The sequence below is a fragment of the Myxocyprinus asiaticus genome, chromosome 3, assembly GCF_019703515.2.
Source record: "Myxocyprinus asiaticus isolate MX2 ecotype Aquarium Trade chromosome 3, UBuf_Myxa_2, whole genome shotgun sequence".
Classification (NCBI taxonomy): domain Eukaryota; kingdom Metazoa; phylum Chordata; class Actinopteri; order Cypriniformes; family Catostomidae; genus Myxocyprinus; species Myxocyprinus asiaticus.
Window position 1 is genome coordinate 17,466,881 of NC_059346.1, and position 16,590 is coordinate 17,483,470.

Here is a 16,590-nt window from a genome sequence, read left to right on the forward strand (position 1 = left end):
TCAGTACCCCACCCCCCCAACCTCTTTTCCTTTCCGCTTTTGTGCGGCTGCTCTTGGTGAATGCTATAGTGCCTGACTGTTCTCAATGTACTGTGTATGTGGGTTTCAGACACAAGCTCTGTACGGATTCCAGCAGCCTCAGTTAGGTGTTATGCATCAACTGAAGGAACAGCTGGAAGAGCGAACACGCATTCTACAGGCAGACATCAAAACACAACAACAAGAGCTGCACGACATCAAAGAGAAACTACAGCTCGCAAACATACAGGTACACACACACATATAGTATATGATGCTGTTTTATCTTTATTTGTTTAAATGTGTATCAGATAGAATGCAGAGAATATGTAGTATAAGTGATATTAAAAAAGAAAGGAAGAAATGTCAACTCTACCAAAAAGTATTTGGACACTGAAGCCACACCTAAAAATCAAAGTACACTTTCAAACATATCATTTGATAAAAAGGGTGAGGTATTGATTAATAAAACAATGGATATCCTGTTAAAATTAAGACATGTCCACAGTTAATATGATAAACTTCACATATAAACCAAAGATTAACTGACTATATACATCAACTAAAAATCACCTTAGGATCAGTTGTTAAAATGTGATTGTAAATGGCTAAGAAAAATAAAGTTTGTTCTGAGAAATGGTGCCAGATGCCATTTGGTTTGATACTTCCTATCAAACCTTACTTCCTTTGATACATATCCTAATACATTTTTAACATTAAAAGTTGTATATCAGGGTACCTGCGGGTCATTAAATTGTCTTAAAAATCTTAAATTTACTTTTTAAAATTCAAGGCCGTAAAAAGTCTTAAATATCTTAAATAAATTACAAGAAGTCTTAAATTTCGTTTGCTGAGGTCTTAAATTTTGGGGCGTGAATAGAGGACATGCAAAAAACAGCTAAATCTGTGCTAGTCATAATCATCTCTCTCTCTCTATCTCTCATGCATTTAGCAGCTGACGCTTGAGTTTAGTGTGAGCGCGCACAGGGAAGCGCATTTATGCTGAATTTACGATGTTACACATGTATAAACCTTCAGAAACCCGTTAGTCAGAAATGCAAATGCCGTTATTATGCATCTCTGTAAGCGAGCGATACGCTAACACTGTCACTCCTGCTTATAATCGACAAAGCTTTCAAAATTGCAATTGCAAGCGCTCAAGGTTGGAGCGTCTTTTGACGCCTTTCAAATCATGGCACTTCCTTATCTCACATTACCTTTGACAAGAATTTTAAAGCTAACATAACAGAGTTACACCTGTTATATCTCTCATCCCCATCTCTCTAGATCTGACATATACAGGTATTTTCTCTGCCATCAGAATCAGTCAATTTTAATAATATACAAAACAATAATAATATAATTATATAAAAATTATAATATTAATAATATACATAATATGAAAATATATTATATTTAATATTTAGGATATAATCTGTTTTCAGTATACATCATAACTAATTATGCAGCACAGTTCTCTTTCATAATTTAATTTGTTTACATTTTCAATAAATATTAAGGTAACTGATGAGTTTTGACTTTTACTTGAGATATTTCACACAAAAATGAAAATGTTGTTGCAAACCTGTATGACTTTCTTATTTCAGTGGATATCAAAAGGAGATATTAGGGAGTTTCAATCACCATTCACTTTCATTGAATGATAAAAAGATGCAGTGACAGTGAATGAGACTAAACGTTTTGCTTAACATCTCCTTAACAAAAAGTTCCACGGCAGAGAAAAATTCATACAGACTCAAGGGTGAGCAGTGATGACAGATTTTTAAATGAACTGCCCTTTAACTACCTGTTAAAGTATTTATTAAAGGTATCTGCCAAGAAAAAATATATAAATGTTCTTCAGCACATGCTTATTCACTTATTCACAGCAGCGTCATATTTAATTTTTGACGAGAATGGCAACGAGGCTGTGAGGGATAGACGTACAGTCTCTTCAATCGGCTGTACTGCAGTTTAAAGTGTTTTTGGATCGTTCCGCTGACAAAACATTGGATAAATATCTTTTCAAGGACACTCAGTAGACAAAAAACTCCAGACAACATTAGTTGTGGAAAATCAGATGGGATCTAGGAGCTTTTTATAGCGGCATGCCATTGAAGAGACTGTAAGTCTGTCCCTCACAGCTTCATATCAATTCCCATTAAAAATCAAACATGCCGCTACTGTAAATAAGGTCTATAGACCAATCCTCTTGTTGACAAAAATGTCAGCGCATGTGCAGTGTGGTGGCAGAAAGCCCACTGACTGTTGCGTTAGATTTGACAGATTAGATGATTAAACGAAAGTATGACACAAAACCATCATATATACAAACATATTCTTAGCGATAAAAGTACTATAATGAAATGAGTTAATAACAAACATGTAATCATGTTCGCTATAAATTTTTGCTGCAAAGTTGTGAGTTGAAATGATCTCCTCAGTCCAGTCAGCTCTGTTGATGGCTTGAAGCCACAGCAGTCAACGAGAGCCCTCGAATAATTTTTCAACAATGTAATCTGATAATAATCTTTACTTTTTACGCATGGTTTTTGCCATCACTTCTGTGTTTTACATAAGCGGTGACATTACCAAAGCATTGGGCTATTGCGTCACGTCTTGCTGGAAAGCAAGTGACTAAAGAGAAGGGTCACAATATAGGTTACATACTTTAGGCTACATGCATTCTTAATGAATTCATTTAGAGTTTTAATGTATTAACTTATTTAAAAAAAGAAAACAATAATGCACAATAAAATATAAAAAACATGTCCAGAGTCATCCAAGTAGCATCAGTGGTTTTGTATTTACCAACGAATGAATTAATGTTTTTGTTTTTTTTATTGCGAAAGTGGTCTTAAATTTTTCTTTTATTTGGCCTTAAAAAAATCTATAAAAGTCTTAAATTTCATTGCTTCGAACCTGCAGAAACCTATGTTAACATAAATTAGTGCATTATGAACTAACAATGATCCATAGTATATACACTCACTGAGCACTTTATTAAGAACACTATGGTCTTCTGCTGTTGTAGCCCATTCGCCTCAAGGTTCGACGTGTTGTGCATTCTGAGATGCTATTCTGCTCACTGCAATTGTACAGAGTGGTTATCTGAGTTACCGTAGCCTTTCTGTGAGCTTGAACCAGTCTGGCCATTCTCTGTTGACCTCTTTCATCAACATCCGCAGAACTGCCGCTCACTGGATGTATTTTTATTTTTTGGCACCATTCCGAGTAAACTCTAGAAACTGTTGTGTGTGAAAATCCCAGGAGATCAGCAGTTACAGAAATACTCAAACCAGTCCATCTGGCGCCAACTATCATGCAATGGTCGAAATCACTGAGGTCGCATTTTTTCCCCATTCTGATGGTTGATGTGAACATTAACTGAAGCTCCTGATCCATATCTGCATGATTTTATGCATTGCACTGTTGCCAAACGATTGGCTGATTAGATAATTGGATAAATACGTTTGTGTACAGGTCTTCTTAATAAAGTGCTTAGTGAGTGTAAATTAACAGTAATAAAGATAAATAAATGTTTTAGAAATATATTGTTCGTTGTTAGTTAATGATACCTGATGCATTTACTAATGTTAACAAATGCAACCTTATTTTAAAGTGTTAAGGCCTTTGCACACCAAATGCGAATTTTTTGTAATTTTTTTTTTTTGCCGTGATTAACATTTTGAATCAAAACAATGGATTCCTATGATGCCAGTTCACACCAGCTGACAAAGCTAGGATTTTTTTACAGTGAGTGCATCAATTTGTTTTCTTTGCCCGGCGATGAAATACCCTGACCAATGAAATATGAGCATTGGATCATATGTCAGGAGCCACTGCAGTTACCAAAACTAGCATAACTGGTGGCGCTTAGCACAGAAAGCTGTTATGACCATCAACATTAAAAGCTGAAGAAACTCGAGGAAGAAATCCTGAACCAGCAGTGAGCTTATTCCATATTGCTGCATTTTTTGCTTTTAATCTTACGTGAGTTATTTTACACCGATCAGTCACAACATTGAAACCACCTGCCTAATATTGTGTAGGTCCCCCTCGTGCTGCTAAAACAGCGCCAATAGCTATTCTTCTCACCACAATTGTACAGTGCGGTTATCTGAGTTACCGTAGATTTTGTCAGTTCGAACCAGTCTGGCCATTCTCTGTTGCCCATTCTCATCAAGGCGTTTTTGTCCACTGCCGTTCACTGGATGTTTTTTGTTTTTGGCACCATTCAGGGTAAATTCTAGAGACTGTTGTGCGTGAACATCCCAGGAGATCAGTAGTTACAGAAATACTCAAACCAGCCCATCTGGCACCAACAATCATCCATGCGATTATCTAATCAGCCAATCATGTGGCAGCAGCGCAGTGCATAAAATCATGCAGATACGTGTCAGGAGCTTCATTTAATGTTCACATCAACTATCAGAATGGGGGAAAAATGTGATCTTTTCACAACAGTCTCTAGAATTTACTCAGAATGGTGCCAAAAACACAATATTAGGCAGGTGGTTTTAATGTTGTGACTGATCGGTGTATATCTCTTATATAATATATATTGTAGCATCTTTGCTACAATATATATCCTTAAATAAACAAATGTACAGGTCTTAAGTGTTTTTCTTCACCAAATATTAATAATGTTAATATTATTAATAATATTAATACTATTGCTGTGACTTGCAGTCTACTGTTTGCTGTTATATACCAAAAACGTGGTGTGCTGTTAATAACAGTTGATAACAGCTGTACTGTCGTTAAAAGTAATAGTATCTAATAATGGGTCAGACTGAAGATGGGTTTTGTTGGTTGGGATTTATGTTTTATTGCTTGCATTATACAGGCTCTTGGACCATTTATATGTGATCACATTTAATTCATAACATGCAGGGTTGTGAGAACATTTATAATAAGTAGATATACATGTAAATATGACACAGTCAGTTTTGTTCCAATTGACAACATTTGTTTTAACAGCCATTATGTGATTGGATTACGCAATGATTTTAAACAAACAAATATATATATATATATATATGCAGTACATATATATACGGGGAAACAGACTTCGACACAACACCGACATTCAGCCTGGGGCTTGATATCAAGCCCCAGGCTGAATGCCGGTGTTGTGTCGAAGTCTGTTTCCCCGTCGGATTCTGTTTCCCCCTAGCCCCGCCCCCATCCAAACAACGAAGGAAGCGCCCGAGATGCTGTGCTCGTACCACTGAGGTCTACGGAGAGCGCTAAGGCTCAAAACTAGAGTTTTTAACGAGCTTAAGTAGTAGAATGTTGTATTCTAGAAGTGAAAGGCAAATTTCTTGACTGTCTAGTTATATTTTGGAAATGGGGTAACAAGAACCTATGATTGTTGCATTTTTATGTCTTTATGAACACAACCACCTACTGTTATTTCTATCAATAAATAATATTACATTTGTGAATTGTAGACTTTTGGAGTAAATGCGTGCTTACTCACATAACTGTGATTTTATAGGCTAAATATGCAACCGTTCTCACATATTTCTCTTTTTCTTTTTTCTTTTTTAGAAATGCAATTGTGTGATTGGCCATAAGAGTTCTCCGTTGTCCACTTTAGTTCAGCTGTTTACATTAAACTAAATCTGATGGTTTTCTGTCCCAACAAGTACACTTTCACCACAATTTACTGAGAAAATGTCAAAAGAAATTGTAGATAAAAAAATAAATAACATCACACAAGTTTTTAGGTTTTATCTTTGTCTTAAAACCACCCCTTTTATAGCAGGGGGAACGCATCCTGACAGCTGGCAATGTTAGATTACTGTCAGATATTGTTCCCCCTGTGTTCAAGAAAGCTCATACATGTGTCAAATTCATACTGCTTGCTTGTTTCCCCAAAACAGATAAGTCCTGTGATTTTTAGCCTGCTATCCCTAAATTTGCATCTGAGAATGTTACTGTCAGATACTGTTCCTCCTGTGTTCAATAAGAAAGAAAGCTCACACAAATATTACATGGAATACTTTAATAACTTTAAAAAACAAACAAACAAACAAAAAAAATGTGAGAATTAAAGAAATATTACAAATAATAATATATACGGAAAAAATCTAAGTAATTCAAAACAAACATTCAAAATCAATGAAAAATAAACTATCAATCTCAAAATTACAAGTATGTAAAAAATATTAAACTTCATCAATTTTTGGTCTGTTAGTTCCTTCCTTATGTCTCACTGAGATTCAGCATGCTGCACACAGAAGTTTCTCCTCTATTTTTGGACTCCCTACACACATATGGTGGAACCACCGTAGTACAATAACATTTTAACAATTGCATTATAATGTAAACATCAATGTTAATTCCTTCACCAATATTCTATTACTATTATAATAGAATAATAGTGGATTTTAAGCCATTGCTTCAGCGCTTGCCGTTTGGGGGGACTATTCAGGGTACAAGAGTGATATCCCCAAGTTTATTGAAGGTCATTACTGTAAAATACCCAAGGGTAAATGAAGCTGCCAGTACGGAAACTGTTGTGTCAATAGCAGATACAGTGTACATGCAGTAAGTAAATGTAACACTCTTTTATTTGTGACTGGTATTTTAAGCCAATTCCTGACCTTAGGAATGCATGAGTGATAATAATTTGGATTCAAATGCACAATTAGTAACTTCATCTGAGCTCTTCAACTCACAAGCACTTACCAAAAACCATTCACTACCATACAATATCTGCCTTGTAATTCTTGGAGAAATCTTAATGGAAATTGAAATACTGGCACTTACATGAGTAAATGGGTAAAACAGACATTATTAAATAATTTAAAATGACATTGGAAATGGAACCACCAAATTTTTTACATACTTGTAATTATGAGATTGATATTGTTTGTTTTTCATTGATTTTGCACTGTTATTGCATTCCTGACATAAATTAGACCCTCAGTCACAACGCTGCTGCAGCTTGTAGAGAGATGTTTTATTTTTTCAATCAGCTCACTAGTGAACTCGCTTGCTTGTCTTTCGCATTGCAGTTTCGTGGTTGTTTAGCCAATTGTACAAAGGTGCCTGGGTTTGTTTACTATTCTTCTTCTCATCCATAATGGGCAGAGGGCAGACCAGCTAAAAGTCCTTTGCGTCACCTACTTTACCGGGGTAAAATTGCTTGTCGATTATCGCCACCTATTGCAAAGGCTAGAATGTGTCAACGCCGATCATTTGCCTCGCTTGTAATGTGAAAGGAAAGAATACCAAGTATTTTCTAAAGGAACCTATTGTATTATGTAGATGTACACTGCCTGGCCAAAACAAAAGTAGCCGTTTGGATTTAAATAAGCAGATACTTCAGAGCCTGTGATTGGATCATTATTGCAGTGATTAACATGTTTCAGCTGGCAACAATTCTTAACCATAACTGATGCATTGTGTAGCTTCTAATTTCTTAAACAACCATGTCGGAAGACATATCCCGTGGTCGTAGAAAAGATGTTACTGTGTTTCAGAAGGGGCAAATTATTCTGCATCAAGCAAAGAGAACAAATAAGGAGATTGCTGAAATCACTGGAATTGGTTTAAGAACTGTCCAACACTTTATTAAAACCTGGAAGCATAATGGTGAACCGTCAGCTTCGCGGAAGAAATGTGGTCGGAAAAAAAATCTTGAATGATCGTGATCAGAGATCACTAAAACGCTTGGTGAAATCGAACATCGAAAAAAATCGACAGCAGAACTCACGGCTATGTTTAATAGTGAAAGTAGAGCATTTCCACACGCACAATGTGACAAGAACTTACAGGATTGGGACTAAACAACTGTGTGGCCACAAGAAAGCCATTTGTTTATGAGGCTAATCAGAAAAAACAACTTCAATTTGCTAAGGAGCATGAAGATTGGACTGTGGAGCAATGGAAAAAGGTCATGTGGTCTAATGAGTCTAGATTTACCCTATTCCAAAACGATGGGCGTGTCAGGGTAAGAAGGGAAGCGCATGAAGCGATGCACCTGTCATGCATAGTGCCCACTGTACAAGCCTCTGGAGGCAGTGTTATGATCTGGGGTTGCTTCAGTTGGTCAAGTCTAGGCTCACCATCATTTTGCTGAGTCAGCTGAATGTACTGAATGACCAGGTTATCCCATCAATGGATCTTTTCTTCCCTGATGGCACGGGCATATTCCAGGACGACAATGCCAAGATTCATTGGGCTCAAATTGTGAAAGAGTGGTTCAGGGAGCATGAGGAATAATTTTCACACATGAATTGGCCACCACAGAGTCCTGACCTTAACCCCATTGAAAGATTTGGGATGTGCTGGAGAAAACTTTACAGAGTGGTTCGACTCTACCGTCATCAATACAAGATCTCAGCCAAAAATCAATGCCATTCTGGATGGAAATAAATGTTGTGGCATTGCGTAAGGATGTCAATCGAAGCTAAAGGCGGTCCAACTAAATATTAGAGTATGCAACTTTTTTATTGGCCATGCAGTGTAAACTACATATATTATTACAACTAAAAACTATCACAGTAGTCAGGCTTGTTCTGAACAGTGTGTTCGGATCTGTGTGTTTGCAGATGTTACTCCAGCAACCAGTACAGGGAGAGTTCACCAGTTCCAGTCCACAGCAGCAGGGTCCAGGCAGGCCGACCCAAAACAGCACACATCCAAAACCCCAGCACTGTGTCTCACATTCATCACACACACTGCTCCGAGAACAGCCCAGTAGCTCATCTGCTCAGGTAAACACACTGGTCCACATTGCACACACATATAATAGCTCACAGGCTCTTACACATAGTGATGGTTGTCTTGTGTGTGTGTGTGTGTGTGTGTGTGTGTGTGTGTGTGTGTGTGTGTGTTTAGGGCCAGCAGAGACTGGTTCAGAGTGGACACATGCAGGTCGTCAGTGTTCCAATGCAGACACACACCAGTATCACCACACCCTTCTACAGCAACCCAATGATGTTCTCTCCCAACCACGGACACCGTAGCCAACAAGACACACACTGCCAAAGAAACATACACACTGACTACAGTCAGGATGGACAGCTACGGTAATAGCACACCTTTACACACAGAAGAACACTAACATAACACACAACACTGGCAAAAGTACATCGAGTACATTTTTGGTCCTATCCAATATCATTTTCAAGTTCCCTCTTGATTCTAGTGAGCCACAATACAGAGCCATTTATATATGGAATCAATGTAATTTATCTGAGAGATAATATCTCTGGTTGGAATAACCTAAATCTATGGCTTATACGGTATCATTTACCATTGCTGAACTACTTTTGTAACAAAAGGGGCACTCTGATTGGCTGGTATATCAGTTATGAAAGGTGTTTTCTGATTCGTAGGATGCTGCTAAACCAGCCAATGCAGACACTTGTACCAGATAGCAGTGGGGGAGCTCAGTCTTCCCAGTGCAGCTCAACTATTCAACAAACCAAGTGAGTGTGTGCATGTTTATGTACTTACTGTACGTGTGTGTGTGTGATGGCCCTGTACAGCTTCAAAATTACAATTTCTAAACTCAAAATTTACGTAAACTCAGATTGGATGTTATTGTTTTATATTATGTGTATATGTGTGTTACAGATATCCTCTGGAGCAGCAGATGATGGCTCCCTCGTTCCCTGTGCAGCAGATGAATTGTAACGCTGTGCTTGTCCCCTCCCCTGTCTTCACCTCACCAATCATGTTCCCCCATAACAGTTTCATCACCCATCAGGCCACGGCCACCTACACGGCTCACCCGTCGGCTGCCCCACACAGCTTACCACTACAACAGCCTCAGCAGTTCTTTCAGGTAAAAAAAAAAAAGAAGAAAAAAAATAATTCACTAATTATTTCGTATTGGTTCATATGCCAAATTTTGACCCTTGATCCAGTGTTGATGGATTCTGGATTATTTCGAATGAGAGAGTGCGTGCAGTGCATGCATGTGTAGTTATTTGTAGTAATTTGCATAAAGCACGGCAAATCAATCTCCATATAAGGGCTTTCTGCACAACCTCTTCTGTACTGCCATTTGTCACTCTCTGTAAACGTATCTCTCGCCTGAGAGCAAACACAGCTAGATGTTTGGGTAAAGCCAAGTGTGCCATTCTTAAAACCAGTTGAAACAAACATATGTGATCGGCTGCATTTTTATGCAGAAACAATAACTCATTTTTTTACTCTTACATTAGACTTATTGTTGGGATGTATGGTTTCTAATTTATAAAAATAATAACATTTAAAAAAAAAAAAAACACATTCCAAATTTCAAAAGCCAACATCATCATTTTGTAACAGGCTGTTATAAATCCAAAATTAAAGGGATAGTTCTCCCAAAAAATGAAAATTTTCTCATCATTTACTTAATATCTCAGCTCTGTAGGTCCATACAATGCAAGTGATTGGTTAAAAAAGCACATAAAGGCAGCATAAAAGTAATCCATAAGACTCCAGTGGTAAAATATGTCTTCAGAAGCAATATGATGGGTGTGGGTAAGAAATAGATCAATATTTAAGTCCTTTTGTACAATCAATTCTCCTCTCTGCCCAGTACGTGGTGAAATGCACGAATAATGCGAATCACCAAAAACAAAAGAAGAAGAAAGTGAAAGTGAATATTTACAGTAAAAAAGGACTTGAATATTGATCTGTTTCTTACCCACACCTATCATATCGCTTCTGAAGATATAGATTTAATTACTCGTGTGGACTTTACTTAGTCGTGTGGATTACTTATATGCTGCCTTTACATACTTTTTGGACCTTCAAAGTTCTGGCCATCATTCACTTGCATTGTATAGACCTACAGAGCTGAAATATTCTTCTAAAAACATTTGTTTGTGTTCAGCAAAAGAAAGAAAGTCGGACACATCTGGGATGGCATGAGGGTTATTAAATTATGAGAGAATTTTCATTTTTGGGTGGACTATCCCTTTAATTGCATTTGTTATTTCCAAATATTTCTTCCTCAAAAGTACAAATAAAATAGATATGGAACAGTTAATGTTAACGTTAAGGAACTGTAATCGTCAAGAGGAACCGGAATCGTAAAATTACATATGATTCCCATTAATATGAATGATTTACAGTTAATCTTCAAATACTAACGTCATACATTATTTTATGTCTCAGCGCATTACACAAAAGCATACTGATAACCACATCACTCTGTCTCTTGCTCTTTCTCCATATCTCAAAGATGCAGCCTCAGGGTCTGATTCACAGCGGTCCCACTCAGGCCATATTTCACACCCCTAACATACCACAGCAAAGCACTGTGGGATACATACAACCACAACAGCAGCAGCAGCCACAACAGCAGCAGCAGCAGCAGCACCATCACACCCAGTCCGGCAGCCTGTCGGACTATAGAAACATGCTTCCACGATAGCCCCACTCCCAGGGGGAAGCCATGAGATTGCCGGGATAGCATGTTGAGCGGTTAACTCTCTAGCTTGAAGGGACTCTCTTGACTCAGGGGAAGGCTCGCTCCCGAGCCAAACCAAATCGAGAAAGCCAAAGTCTCTCAAAGTTCCCATGACAACACACAATGGTGAGAACGCCACGAGCCCCAAGGCTCCGCCTAGCCCTGACTGCTTGTAGAAGATGCTGCGGTGTGTGGGAGAAGCTCACAGTGGCGTGACCCATCTGGTACTCATTGAGCGAGGGGTCACAGAGAAGCCCTGAACAGTCAAGCAGATGCTCCGATTCAAATATAAAAGACAGAATGCTACAGATGATTCTAATTAGTGGATTGGAAAACTTGAGCTGCGGTTTTTTGGCACTGTAATGTTACAGATAGTTTGTTTTGTCTGGACCTTTCTTACACTAACTCAGCAAAATCAACCAATCAAGAAATGCTTAGAGCATAAATGGATGCAGAGTCCAGTAACAGAACTGTCGCGAGTGCTGAACACATACAAAAACGGCCCCACCTCACATGAGGTGAAATACAGTATACACAATGCATCATCATAACCATGAACACACATGAACATTTCATACATCAAGAATGGTTCATCTGCAGGGCTCTCACTCCATAGGTTCTCTCTATGTGTGGTTGTTTAAGAGGAAAGGAGTTGGACACAATTCAGCTAAGACCCAAATATATTTTGAAAACAGAAAGCCATCAGATTCTGTCCCCTCCCAGATAGATATAATGATAAAACTTGAATCAAGTTGTATATTTCAAATATTTAAGAACAATCTGAAAGTTCATACCAGGATAAAAATAAAAACAACAACAACAACAACAACAACAACAAAACAAAACTACTATTGAGTTTGAATCATCCCTGTTACTCTTTGTTTCTGGACCTACTATACATACTGTTCCTTCACCTACTGAGTTCTGTATCATTAAGAACAAACATTTTGTTAGTAAATCCTTAGAGTTTCCATATTTAGGCTGGTGTCTAGACATTACTCTTCATCATTTTCAGGTAAAGCATGATGACTTCCCTGATTGAAAGGTTCTCCTTTGTTAGTTTAGGTTGTTTCAGACATACATTTGTTATCCAATTGGTCCCATGTCCAGACAGTAAAACTGCATTGATTTGATGTCAATTTCAGGACAGCATAGGTATTTATTATGTCCCAATTCATATGTGGGAAGTTCTTATTCAGTATTACACAGGGAAGAGGCTTTGTCTAATGTATGCTTTATAGCAGAGGGTCTGTGAGACATTGTTTAAAGGGATAGTTCACCCAAAAATTAAAATCCTCTCATCATTTACTCACGCTCATGCCATCTAGGATGTGCATGACTTTCTTTCCTCTGCATAACACAATGATTTTTTGAAAAATATTTCAGCTCTGTTGGTCTGTTCAATGCAAGTGAATGGTGATAAGGCCTTTGAAGCTCCGAAAAAAGGAGACGCATACACAGAGTGCTAGATGGAGCTACAGGAAGTGTAATCGAGCTTGAAATCATGATCGCCAAGGAGACTGCTGTCAAGATTTACAGTGAAAAAGGAGTTACATTTTGGTCTGTCTCACCCAAAACCGACTGGATCGCTTCAGAAGACCTTGATTATATAACTGGAGTCTGATGGAATACTTTTATGCTGACTTTATCTGGTTTTTGAGCTTCAAAGGCCAGATCAGTATTCACATGCATTGTATGGACCTACAGAGCTGAGATATTCTTCTAAAAATCTTCATTTGTGTTTTGCAGAAAAAAGAAAGTCATACACATCTTAGATGGCATGAGAGTAATTAAATGATGATAGAATTTTCATTTTTGGATGAACTGTCCATTTAAGGTGGTGTGACATTAAGTGCCACAGTGATTGTGTGTATGTGTCCTGAAGACAATCATAATGTGATGACTTTAAAGAGAGCTGCAGAAATGGAAATGTTCTCACACTTGGGCTCAGTGTTTCACAAAAAAAAAAAAAAAAGAAACAAACAAAAAAAAAAGTCACATTTAATCTAAACATATAATGCACTTATTGTCTCGTCACATTTTCATTTCATTTTTTTTTAAAGTAACTTTATTATCAGGAGTTGATGCGGACATCTACGTGTCAGGCTTGACAAGGGTCAAAATATTTACTCCCTTATTTTTGAGGATTCAAAATCAAGTTTATTGCAGTGTTGTTATGCAATGTTGTGATGCTCTCAGACACATCCACATCCCAAAAAAAAAAAAAAAAAATCTGACAATCCAAAATCACAGAATTATTTTCTTCTTTGTGGGAACTTTAAGCTGCTCTTTCTTCTGTCCTGTCACACCTTGCACATTTAAAGACTGGTGCTGATTATTTTATTTTTGTAAAACAAAGACAACTCTGTTAAAGAAAGTCTAAAATCAGTCTACTGACAGCTTCCATTATGTGCCCTTCTGCATGTTGTGCAATACGATTCTAAAAACAAGAATGTTTGTAATTTATTCTTATCGAAGAGATTTTTTTGTTTCTTGTCAGCAAGAGACACTTCATATTAGTAAAAGCCAATGTGCTGTTTAAATGAAAATGGAAAGTATTTTTGTATGAAAACATCTTCAACATTCCTTCGGTGATGTACAGCAATGTGTGAAACTCCCAGACACTCTCAGGTGTGACATTTTTACCCAGGTGTAAAAGCTAGCAAAAGTTTCTTGCAAGTATCTAAACTCTGTGGTTATTTTTGATCAAATTACACTGGAAGGAAGCACTCCAGACCATATTTTTGAATTTACAAACCATACGAGTATAAAATTTCCCATTAATATGGATAAGAACCCATTGATATCCCACTGTCATTTATAATGTACTTAGCAGAGTTTAAAGCCCTCTTGACTTCCTGCTAATCCTCATCTCAGCGTTTAGTGCTGCCTCCCTGGAGTGACACTAGGAATGATAAGGAAGATGTTCGGTGTGGTTGGAGTGTGTTTGTGTTTCAGATGCTGGTATTTTTTTAATAACCGAAGAAGCTCCAGCAATCGTATGTTAACATGGCTTAGTCAATGATGGGTCTAAAGAGAACTGCAACGGTTTAGACACAAACACACCCTTGGTGGCAAAGGCTCACGTGCCTGGGTGTTCTGCAACAGTGCCTGCTGTTTTTTTTACCTTCTGCTTTCGTGAGATTATCTTCAGGTCTTGCAAATGTTCTTTGTGATTTCTAGACATGAGAGAAACTAGTTTAAGTAAAATTTTACTGTACATTTTTGGTCAGGCTTGCGAACATTCATTTAAAATGGGCAGGACAAAGAAATCCAAAGGTTGTGACTCAACCGGTCTGATGTATTCAGTCCTCATTGTGTTCAGTTGTTTTAGAGAAACATCTCTGTGCATTTTCCCTCAAACAAAACCAGCTGCTTCCTCCTTAGTTTAACAGCCATTTTTGGTATTTTCATGAGATATTTTCCCAGTCAGGCTCAAATATGTAGTCTCAAATGTTTCTTGAGTTAAAGGTTTTATGGTTTTGCAGACATTCATGTGTTTGCTGTGTTGATTGCACATGCGGATGTTGTTGTCTTTGCGTTTATTGATTGGGCTGTGAGTAGAGATGAAAACCATTCTGTCTACTTTTTTTTTTTTTTCTCTCTCTCTCTCTCTCTCTCTCTTTGTCCTGTGAGACTCTGATCTGGTTGTGGAGACTGCACTTTATTCTTTTCCCTTTCTTTCTGTCTTGTGATTTGTCTGATTCCTCTCTCTGGCCTTGATTTCTCCCACAAAGTGTCTGTTCTTATGAGGCTTTAGGCCTAAAAGTTTTGTGTGAGTGTGTGTGTGTGTGTGTGTGTGTGTGTGTGTGTGTGTGTGTGTGTGTGTGTGTGTGTGTGTGTAAACAGGTGAAAACACTCTCGTCCTGGGTGGCGAAGGGCATCAATGCATTTAATGTTCTACCAGGTGAGGAGAAGAGATGGAAAATGATACCTGGTATAAACAGCCATCTCTGCTGATACTCTGCAGAAAACACATAGAAGATATTGTAATATAAGACGTAAAAACAAAATGTTTAGAAAAATATAGTTGTTTATTTTATAAGATGTCAAATAGATTGAAATACATTTATATACAGTGTATGATTTGAAAGTAAAAACAGAGGTATTTTGTAACAGATTAATTATTGAAGTGTCTTACCTGAGGGGGAGGTAAAGGCTTTTTGTTCTTCAGTTCAGCGAGTTGGTGTTGCACAGTCAATGATGTATGGCTTGTTTTTCCCCCTTTTCTTCTGTGTACATATACCATTACAACAAGCTTTAACATATTGTTAATATTGTTTTAAAAGAAATTATTAATAAAAAAGTTTACATTCAGTCTGGATATCTGTTTTAGTGAAGCTAAAGTATATCTAATCAAATCTGGAAAAGGTGATATGAATAAATGTTTTTAATGACCCCATAAAATAAAAAGTTTTGTGGCTTTTCACGTCTGTTAGCTTTGTGGCCAAATGCACATATAGTACTTTATGATGCAGTCAGAAACTTTTGTCTTTGTGTCATCTTTGACATACACTGACACCTAGCGGCTTGGATGCAGCATCATTTCAAATCAATAGTTTTCAGTTTCAGATGCCATTGTAGAAATGTAGTATTCACAGTCAGCCATGATTACTTTAATCAATGAGTGAAAGTGTCAAATAACAGGATGGTTACTGAGATTAAGCGAGTAGTATTCGGCTGGTCATGTGATCCTAACATGGCAGCCCCCACGTGTGGACCCTCTCCATGTAGAATAAAACAGCTTTTATAAGGTGACTGATATGACTGGAGTCTTCATTTTAATGTGAGTGGTCATGATTTCCTACATACAGTGCATCCGGAAAGTATTCACAGCGCTTCACTTTTTCCACATTTTGTTATGTTACAGCCTTATTCCAAAATGGATTAAATTCGTTATTTTCCTCAAAATTCTACAAACAATACCCCATAATGACAACGTGAAAGAAGTTTGTTTGAAATCTTTGCAAATTTATTAAAAATAAAAAACGGAAAAAAAAAATCACATGTACATAAGTATTCACAGCCTTTGCCATGACACTCAAAATTGAGCTCAGGTGCATCCTGTTTCCACTGATCATCCTTGAGATGTTTCTACAACTTGATTGGAGTCCACCTGTGGTAAATTCAGTTGATTGGACATGATT

General features: G+C 37.4%; 1 protein-coding gene across 3 annotated transcripts in view; it reads left to right on the plus strand.

Annotated features, from left to right (window-relative positions):
• The window catches only part of LOC127429210 (neuronal PAS domain-containing protein 2-like), a 106,148-nt gene extending 90,276 nt beyond the window's left edge, over nt 1-15,872 (plus strand). For all 3 annotated transcript variants that reach the window (XM_051678097.1, XM_051678107.1, XM_051678089.1), the window contains 6 exons: nt 110-268; nt 8,586-8,750; nt 8,875-9,065; nt 9,375-9,467; nt 9,616-9,826; nt 11,216-15,872. In XM_051678097.1, coding sequence (XP_051534057.1) covers nt 110-268; nt 8,586-8,750; nt 8,875-9,065; nt 9,375-9,467; nt 9,616-9,826; nt 11,216-11,407 — 1,011 coding nt within the window. In that variant the 3' untranslated portion in view covers nt 11,408-15,872. The remainder of the gene's footprint in view (nt 1-109; nt 269-8,585; nt 8,751-8,874; nt 9,066-9,374; nt 9,468-9,615; nt 9,827-11,215) is intronic.
• Nucleotides 15,873-16,590: the final 718 nt, after the last annotated feature.